Source organism: Aulostomus chinensis, chromosome 23 (assembly GCF_037954235.1).
Source record: "Aulostomus chinensis isolate RoL2024-O1b breed Wild chromosome 23, RoL_Achi_v1.0, whole genome shotgun sequence".
Lineage (NCBI taxonomy): Eukaryota > Metazoa > Chordata > Actinopteri > Syngnathiformes > Aulostomidae > Aulostomus > Aulostomus chinensis.
Window position 1 is genome coordinate 8,148,050 of NC_141342.1, and position 9,160 is coordinate 8,157,209.

At 40.8% G+C, this 9,160-nt stretch overlaps 1 protein-coding gene across 2 annotated transcripts in view; it reads left to right on the forward strand.

Annotated features, from left to right (window-relative positions):
* The window catches only part of snx29 (sorting nexin 29), a 187,443-nt gene extending 180,921 nt beyond the window's left edge, over positions 1-6,522 (forward strand). For both annotated transcript variants that reach the window (XM_086195588.1, XM_086195589.1), the window contains one exon: positions 3,838-6,522. In XM_086195588.1, coding sequence (XP_086051714.1) covers positions 3,838-3,964 — 127 coding nt within the window. In that variant the 3' untranslated portion in view covers positions 3,965-6,522. The remainder of the gene's footprint in view (positions 1-3,837) is intronic.
* The last annotated feature ends 2,638 nt before the right edge of the window (positions 6,523-9,160 follow it).

Consider the following 9,160-nt stretch of genomic DNA (forward strand, 5'->3'; position numbering starts at 1 on the left):
GCTGTAGCTGTTGTTAGCTGTTAGTAGCCACTAGCTTCAAGATAATCATGCATGGCCAGCTCACAAAGAGGCAATGCAGCAGTGAAAAAAATGTCTTTTTGAGCTCAATACACTAACTGGAGTATGTTGGTAAAGATTCTCAGTCAGCCAGGTTGTGGTATCTCTTAAGTGCTGTGTCATAATCAACTGGACTGTTTCAGTTTCCCTGAAGATGTTCAGCCTCTCATCCAAGAGGTTTCTTCAGTTCTGAGTCACTGGTGGAGGAAATTAGGCAGAATGTGAACGACTCTGAAACCCAGATCTCACATGTGACTAACGACTCTGTTGAGGGTCGCACCTACAGAGAATTATAAAAGCCAGCAAGTCCTCACCAGTGACTTAGAACTGAGGAAGCCTCTTGGATGGGAGGCAACATATCTTCAAGGAAACAAACAGTTCAGTTGGCAAAGATACAGTACTTAAGAGACTTATTGGATTGCCTCAAAGAAAAAATACTTTTTTGGATGAATAATCATTTTAACCCTTAGGTTTTGAATGTTTAAATTAGGCTTTCAGTCTTGTTAGAATAAAACATAGAAATCGGATTGAAAAATGGATGGCAACCCTGAAATAAATCCAGTAAGCAGGCCTTGTGTTGAGTGTGTATTTCCTAGGATGATCACCAAACTACCCTTTCATTTCAAACTAATGGTTTTTGTTTGTTTGTTGTTAAGTAACTTGTGAAAGAGCTCTGCGTGTTTGTTTGTGTTTGATAGCCAACAAACTGATCTGTTTTTGCCTCTCTTTGCTGAAACTTTTGCATGTTGAAGCTTTTCTCACTTGCCTGAAACGGCAACATGGTCTCACCTCTCCCTAGATTTGCCGCCACTTGGTATTCAGCTCATCCTCAACACAGTTATGGTGTACTTAGCACACAAGATGCACACACAGTCAAGGCTTCTGACCTCCTGTCTCTGGAAAAACACAAGAGTTTGGGAACCTTTGTCTCACTCTCAAGAGCAACTCAGCCCTACCTTATTTCAGGGTTAGGATGTAACCTTCTGTCGCTGGCCTGAATTTTTTGGCATGTCAACCTTCTGTGGAGTGTGTGTGTGTTTATTTGTAGGGAAGGAGAGAAAGAGAGAGAGGTAATATTTATTTTCCAGCATGTACTGTTTAGTGCATCCTTTCCCTGTCAGACAATCAGTTTGATGTATGCTTGTGTTTGTTTACATGTTTACTCTAATTATCATCCTCTGCAGTCACATCATTAATATTCCAACAGAGCCGAGGAAAGTTATTATCCTGCAAAAGTCTCAAGCATATCCAAGCGAGGGACAAGTGCACGCTGAGAGCTCTAAAAAAAACAAAAACCTATAATCCAAATTAATTTAGCACATTTAGCTACTTTTGATATGAATAAATAAGATGGCTTGCAGTTTCAGTGCAACATGATGCTTCATTTTACTATCATTTTTGCTGATAGAACTGCACATTTTGTGATGCGACTTGACTGAACCTGCCTAGTGTTGCAGTGAAATGAGAACAAGGGGCACTTGAACCACTACTAAATATATATTCCCCCCGATTAGTTGGTTATTCAGTCCTGCTAAACTTGTTTGCGCTTGATGGTTATGACACACACTTTGCAGCCAGAAAATTTTTTAAAACTTAGTTTGAAATTTAAGTTCTGCACAGGACAGCCTGTCTCTGCTCTGCTGTGCAGATTCCCCAGCCCCTGCCTCATCCCTAACTAACATGAAACACCTCACCACAAGTACATTTATTTTAAGCATGTGTTGTCCGAGTGGGAATTAAACTCAGGAGCACCCCACATGTCCCAGATAATCACTGCTCCGACAGCTTAAGTGTGTCTTTAAAGAGGCCATCACTGTTGCTTTGCACATCAACCACATATTTTCCTCTTTTCTGCTGTTAATATTTATTGAACATCCCTTTGTGGAGGAAGCACTTGAATCCTTGGAATCATCAAATGAGACAGAGGCATTAGGCACGGGTTCACATGTGGTGAAGATTGTAGTCACAGTAGCTGGATCAATCATGTCATCAAGAGGCCCAAGATTGTTTACTCCTCAGGACTCAATATCATCATCAGATCAGAGATCTGGCTAAACCCAGAATGTAGTGATTTGCAAAATAATATTGGGGTAACAACTGTACTATTTAGGAGATGTGTTATGTGGTTGAGTGGCCCTGCGTGGGGTGGTCGTCCGGCGGAGCAGTGAACAGAAAGGAGGCAGTGGTCTCTTTCTCAAACCTTACACACACTTTATTCATGCATGAGAGAGAAGTTACAGCATACCCACCGAGCATCAGATCTTCTCTGATGTTTCTGAGGAACAATCAGCTATTTATCACCATCGGGGAGGAGACATATAGTTTAAAGGTAGAGTCATGTCACATCCAAGAATTCTCAAAATCTCAAAATAGGCACCCAGGTTAAGGTCAAATGGCTCAGATTTCCCAAATTAGCATACGCAATCATCAATCTGCCAACCACAAAACAAGTTTACAACTTTGTAACCTGGAACATGGGGGTACACACTTCAGCACCTGTGGTTCGACCTAAATATATTTTAAAGTCTCTGCATAAGCATCCAATTTTGCATGAATAGCACATTTGCATCACAAGCAAACATTCTCTAAGGTTTTTAATAGTCTCAGCTGTGACGCTCTTTCACATTCTGCTTGATCCTTTGCAGAGGAAAATAAAAACCAACAGGTCATCTTTAGTTGCACAAATCCTGAGTATATTTTCATTCGCTCTTTTCTTAATAACTTACATTAAATAAAAAAAGATAAACAATAAAGATGTTAAAAAAAGATTCTACAGTTAATATATTCATATTTGTCTTATATTTGTACTACTATTGACTGGTAAAACGACTTTTTTTGCTTACTTTATGATCCTTGCCATTTTCAGAACGTGGATTGCTAGCTCTGATTTTATTATTGCCTTACATAGCATGGGTAAGTGTAGCATTCAAAAAGCAGAGAAGATAATTCTCTGACTAGCTTGTTCTTCTGTAAGGCAATCATAATCGTAGTGGGTGGGGCCAATCCCAAAATGCAGTGCGTTGCAAAATAATATCGGGGTTAAAAACTATTCTATTTGGGAGATGTGTTAATTTTTTCATATTTGTTTTATATTTGTACAACTTGTTGCCTTACATAGCATGAGTAATGGTAGCATTTAGGGGCAGACAATGCTGACAGAAATAGTCGACCAATCACAAACTTGTACCTATATATCATGTTGGTATATTTTATCTTAAAATCTCACCATGAAACAGTCCAGTATCAAAATGGTAATTTGGAGGGTAACTGTTCAAGGAGGAGTGGCATCATGCTCTGGATGTATTTGGTCATGTTTTTCAAAGTGTAGTCATCATATTACATCCATATAGATTGAGAAATACATACAATTTAAGAGAAATAATATAAGTGAATATTATTTTTAAACAGTGCTATGGGATAATTACCCTGTATGAGGCATGCAAGGTATCAAAATTGGTATCAGGAAGGGTTAAAAGGTATTGGAACATCTCTAGATTTGCCTACTTGTATCTGAAATGGAAGAGCTTCAATATTACTCCAACTTGAGTTGAGCATCTGCCCCTTGTCATTACCAACTGCTTTTTTCATGAAAGCTTCTTTTTCGCCTTTGACCAACATCTAATTTCCAAGTAAAGTCCAGTGGCAGCTTGAAAATGATGCATTTAAATGTCCAGATGCAGCATCAGTAGTTTGAATAATAAACTTTGCAATAAACTATACAAGATGACATTTTTAAAATGTGGTTGTTTCTTCCCTTTGTCCTTGCTCTCTTTAATCTAGAGACACACCCCAGACCAACAACAGCGGAGCCAAGACACCCCGGGCCAAAACTTCCTCCCGCTTCCCAAGACTGGGTCGTGGCCGCAACCAGGAAGCCAGACCCGAACCCCAGAGTGGTGACCTTTAACCCCTGAGCCTTTCAACGGATGATCTTAAGGTGGAGAGTCACAACTCTCGAGTGTGAAACAAACTCCCGGTGTTGATGACATACGGGGTGTCAAATTGACATTCAAAGCCTTCTAGATCAAAAGCCTCAGCCAAGGAGATGAAGAGGTTCACATCGCTGGCCTCTCTGGAAACATATGTACGTGTGAGTGCATTGCCTGGCTGATTAATGGATACATGACTTCCAGAGGCTGCCTGTGATTAGACATCACACAGCATCTCTTACCTCAATGACAGACTGGCCAGCCTGGACTGACATGGACATTGAGATGATGGTGAAGTGCTTTACTTCCTTCTATGCTCAATTTTGTAGTGAAAGTGTGTTATGGTCACAGTGCCTACAGTGTTTCGTAGCTGCTTTCCTGGGAACGGGGGAACAGGTGCATGTAGAGGTGATGACGGGCTACATCAAAATATTCTCCAGGGCAATGAACTTTGGTTTTCAGTTAATGTGTCAGCACTCTGGTGCCATTACATTTTAGATTATTCACAATTTCTGGTGTGGACCACCAGGCAATGGGCATTCCTTTTTTCTACACCAGTTCTTCTTCTTTGGCTGTTCTAGATTCACAGGAAGAGTACATACTGACTTATCTTAATGTCACTGGGGAGGCAGTAAATGTAATGCTCACATTAAAGGATTAGCATTGAACACCTCTGAGAAAACAAAAATCCATTGCTGAGAAAATTCACAAATCTCTTTTTTTGCTCCTGAAATATCATCACTTCTCAGATCAGTTTCAACCACTCATAGGAACTGCTGATGATTTTAAGTCATTCAGATGCATCAGTTTTAAGGGAGCTATGCACTGTTTCACAATCAGAAAAGGGTGACGTGTTTTGGAGTCTTTCGCTTTTGAAACGTGACCTAAATAAGGGTCCTTGTCAAAGGTGGACTGGCTGTTGTGAGAAATTCAATGTTTGTTGAACTAATGTCTCTTAGCAGGGTTTAATGCAGCGTTACATAGCAAATGAATGTTTTAACATCGACTAAACACTTGAAGAAAGATGCTCTTTAGAGTGCAAGCAGAAGTGTGTGTGAGACAGCAGCTCATGCATATGTATGAATTACCCGTGAGTAGTTAGAAACTATGGTCAAATGAGGAAGGGATTGTGTTTGAAGGATTTTATGGAAAACTTTAATTAAAAGGTTGACTCAATAATGGTAAACATTGTTCACAGTCTATGAGGGGACATGAACAAACAGGACTAGTGGGTTTTTAATTAAGCTGTTATTCTTCTAAGAAAATGACCCTTGCACACTCTGCAGTGCTGTTAGGAAATTTACCCAAATCAAATGAAGGTTTTTAATCAGACTTCCCTGAGACCTCAAACAAAACTGGCCATAAAAACAAATCAACATGAGACATAAATGAAAGTCTGCCGTCAAATTTGGTCAAGAACATGTTCACCAGTATTTCTCTCAGTCTGATAAACAGCACTGTGTTGCATGCTAATGTAACATAGACATGGATATGTATTTGAATGTTCTCTACAGAAGTGGTGATGTATTAGTTGTCGCTCCATCTGACATGCCCAAAAATATGCATTGTACTGTATTCTGTGACGCTAACAGAACAGCCCTAATATAACGACCCCTTTATAACAGTGAAAAATGAACATTTCCATTTATCTCCTTTGCAGTGTCTGTGGGATCTTTAGTGGGTCAGTTCTGAACAAATACTAATTGTTACATGTTAGTGCACAGGATGACGTTACTGAATGGATGACATCACTGAAAGCTGTATTTACACTTCTGGTTTGGCGCTGCTGTAAAAATGCAGAGACGAGCATGGGGAAGGTGGTTTAATTGAAATTGTCAGCTGGATGTGCTTGCTGCTACCATGAACAAGCACCAAACTGGATGTGCTACAATCTATTTTGAGTTGATCTTGAAGCGTTTCTGGATTACCGAGCATATGGCTAGGAGACGTGGATTTCACCAAAAGACGACCCTTGAGAGTTTGTAATCTCAAGCGCACAAACATGGCAGGTTCTTTCCACACTCTGGAGTCACAAATAAGTGATGCAGGAGGGACACAAAATGTTAGTGAAACCTATTTGGCCGATTATTCTACCGAGATGCAGACAAAGTGTTCTCTTGCAGTATGCCATATCTACTCTGTCCTCATTTCTTTGCCTTAGTCAGCAGTCATGCCATATCTTTTAAACTCACAATGAAAATGGGCTGAAGAATAAAGTACAGTGTGTACAGTACATATACAGCGGTTTGTGTTATCATTGTTTACTTGCATGAAGTTCATTAGACAATTCTGCTGTATGGATAAGTTTGCATGTCAGTGTACATCCATGCATTCATGCATGTGTAGGCACATAAAGTAGGTGTTTGTAGTGTCATCTAAATACATGTGTTTATAGTGAGATGAACGCATCAATGGTTGCATTACATTCTGCTTATGAAATGGATGCATAAGTGGATGGATGCTGTAAAATCCATCTCCAGAGCATCTGTGGCCCTCTGTGCATCTGTTTGCATTTCAGACAGTTATTTAACCTTCACTGCTTCACAAAGCTCTATCTAGAAGCTTTGATTTCAACCATTCTGCCTTTTTCTGAAAGACTGCCTTTTTTCTCTTCTGGGTTTGTTGTAAAGGGTCGGTAGAGAGAGGAATGGTGAAGTTGTAAGAAATGCTCATTGTCCATTGACCAGAAAATTGGTTACAAGCCCAGTTTAGGATCAGGACGGCTGCTTTTGGCAGTGTTTGGCTTTCAACACATAACAAAAACAACTGGCCGCAAACACGCTGACACAAACATTGAGAACTGCACAAAACATATCAGAAATAGATTCGTTTATCTTAGATTTGATTCAAAGTTCGTAACTTTGATTCACTTTCCAAAGCCATACAGCCGTATCTAATTCGACATTGATGATCTTGTGATCTTAAAGTTTTAAGTTTGTTAGTTGTGGGCTACTTTCCTGTTGCCAGATGTCTCTCTTTTTCTTAAAGACAACACCGGGAAAACATCTTTTCCAACCCATTATCATTCTGCTTAAGTACAAAAACACCTTGGCTTGTTTGCATTATGTAGGCCAATCGTGATCGTGGGTTGGACTTAAGCCTCAGGACGCAGCAACGGTACCTTTGCAAAAATTGGAGGGTAAACCACATTCTATTTTTCATTTCATATCTTTTCAGCTTTCAAAAGAACCCTGATATTATAATCCAATTTTTGTTAAACATTTCCAGTTTTTAAGATGCTACTAGCATGTTAATGAGTGGGACTTTGAAAAAGGCATCATGCAAAAGGCTGAATGGGCAGAGAGCGGCGACTGAAATAATTTCTCAATAGCGAGTTTATACATCCAAAACTAGACGTGTGTGGAGGCAGGATGTCATTCGTTGGGCATCTAAATTTTTACGAACAACAGATGAAGCATAATTGATATTTCTGACTGTAACGATCTAAATCTTTGCCAGAACCGCCAGCAAAAAAAGAAAGCAGGATACCTACTGACCAAACTGCTACAGTTTCTCTCCACCAGGCTTTCCCACTGCAGGCGCTCAAAAAGCAACATATGCCTCCTTTTTCTTATTTGCGTAAATTTGCACAGTTATAAATGTGAGAGAAGTAACGTCACTATCACCTCTTTATTTATTTTTTCATTTGCATGTACCGTGTGAGGTTTCATTGATCACGATTATGTCTATTAATGTGCAGCAAGTGACACAAGTACGTGTTCAACAATCAACAATTTAAAAAAAAATCAAATTCTTTTACTCCTATTAGACTTCAAGTGCATTACTTGGAGCTCCAGAGGTCCATAGAGATGCAGAGGAGCATATTGGCGATTATGCTCCAGGGAAACAGAGAAAACACCCTTTAAAAATGCTGATGACAAAAAATACGTGTAATGTAGAGTAACTGCTTTGATTTTTGTATGGTCACATGTACATGTCCCACTGAGTTTACCCTGTGACACACAGGAGAAAGTGACCTGACATATAAGTGCTGTTCTTATCTGACAGCTTCGTCGATTAGACAGCTTTGCTCTTGAACATACTGTAGACTGCCCTTGTGCTAACATCCAGTGCTGGATCATAACTGTCACCTTTTCTGTGCAGCCCACATTCTCTTGAGGTTTTGGAGGACCACCTTGGTTTGTCTTATGGAACTGTTCACAGGGGTGAACGCAGTTCCGGTAAAAGATTCACGGCCGGAACGGAGTTCCGTTAAAAAAAAGGAGGAGAAGCGAGCTGTCAAATCCCATATCAGATAAAGAAAACGACGTCTGAAGGCGGTTTCACTCTGAACGCGGCAGACGCGGCGCACTGAGCGGGGTGGGGCGCAAGCACTGGGATCGCTACCGAGTTGCTGGGCTTGGTTTGCGCTCATGTGACGTCACAGCGCGCCCACATACACAATGAATGGACTTCCCCTGCGCGTTCAGCGTGAAACCGCCTTGACACGGAGTCCTGCCCATGAGCGCATCTCCGCACGCGAGGCGTTTCTGGTTGGCTGACAGACGGACACGTGGGTCACGCTCCCAGCATTGTTAGTTTTGATTTTGAAATGTGACAGAGTTGAAGAAGCAAGAGAAAAAGTTAGCAAAATTAGACCCAGGGAAGATTCAGACTCAGAGGCACTCATTGATGAGAGTGGGTTACAGGGGGAGACTGTCTCTGTGGAGTCTGCCAGTGAGAACCTACAAGAAGAAGAAACCATTGAGTGATACTGATGATCTGTTTTTTCATGGATGCATGTCTGCCTGTTCCCTGTTGTCAGCACTGTAGAGGGCAGTGACTGCAAAATACAGTTTTCAAAGCATTTCCAGGGGTAGCGCGAGAAGAGTGGGGCTATGGGGGCTGCAGTTGTGTGGGGAACAGACACCCGAAAACTGTAATAAATTTCACTCAAAACCAATTAAAAACCGTAAAACTTCGTTGGCAGCGGGCGTGTGCTTTTCGCGGGTTTTTTTTTGTTTTTTAACAGTTTCGGCAAGACTTTTAAGCCACTTTCACCCCTGACTGTACATCATTACCAAGCTCTTAGCTTTATGTGAGGAACATCAAGGAGACAAGTAGACAAGTAGGAGACAAGGTCACTGTAAAGCAGTCCTCCTGTCTTCACAATGCACAATGCTGGCATAGCATCATTAGAATGATAAGGAACATGCTCAGGCACCCTATAAGCC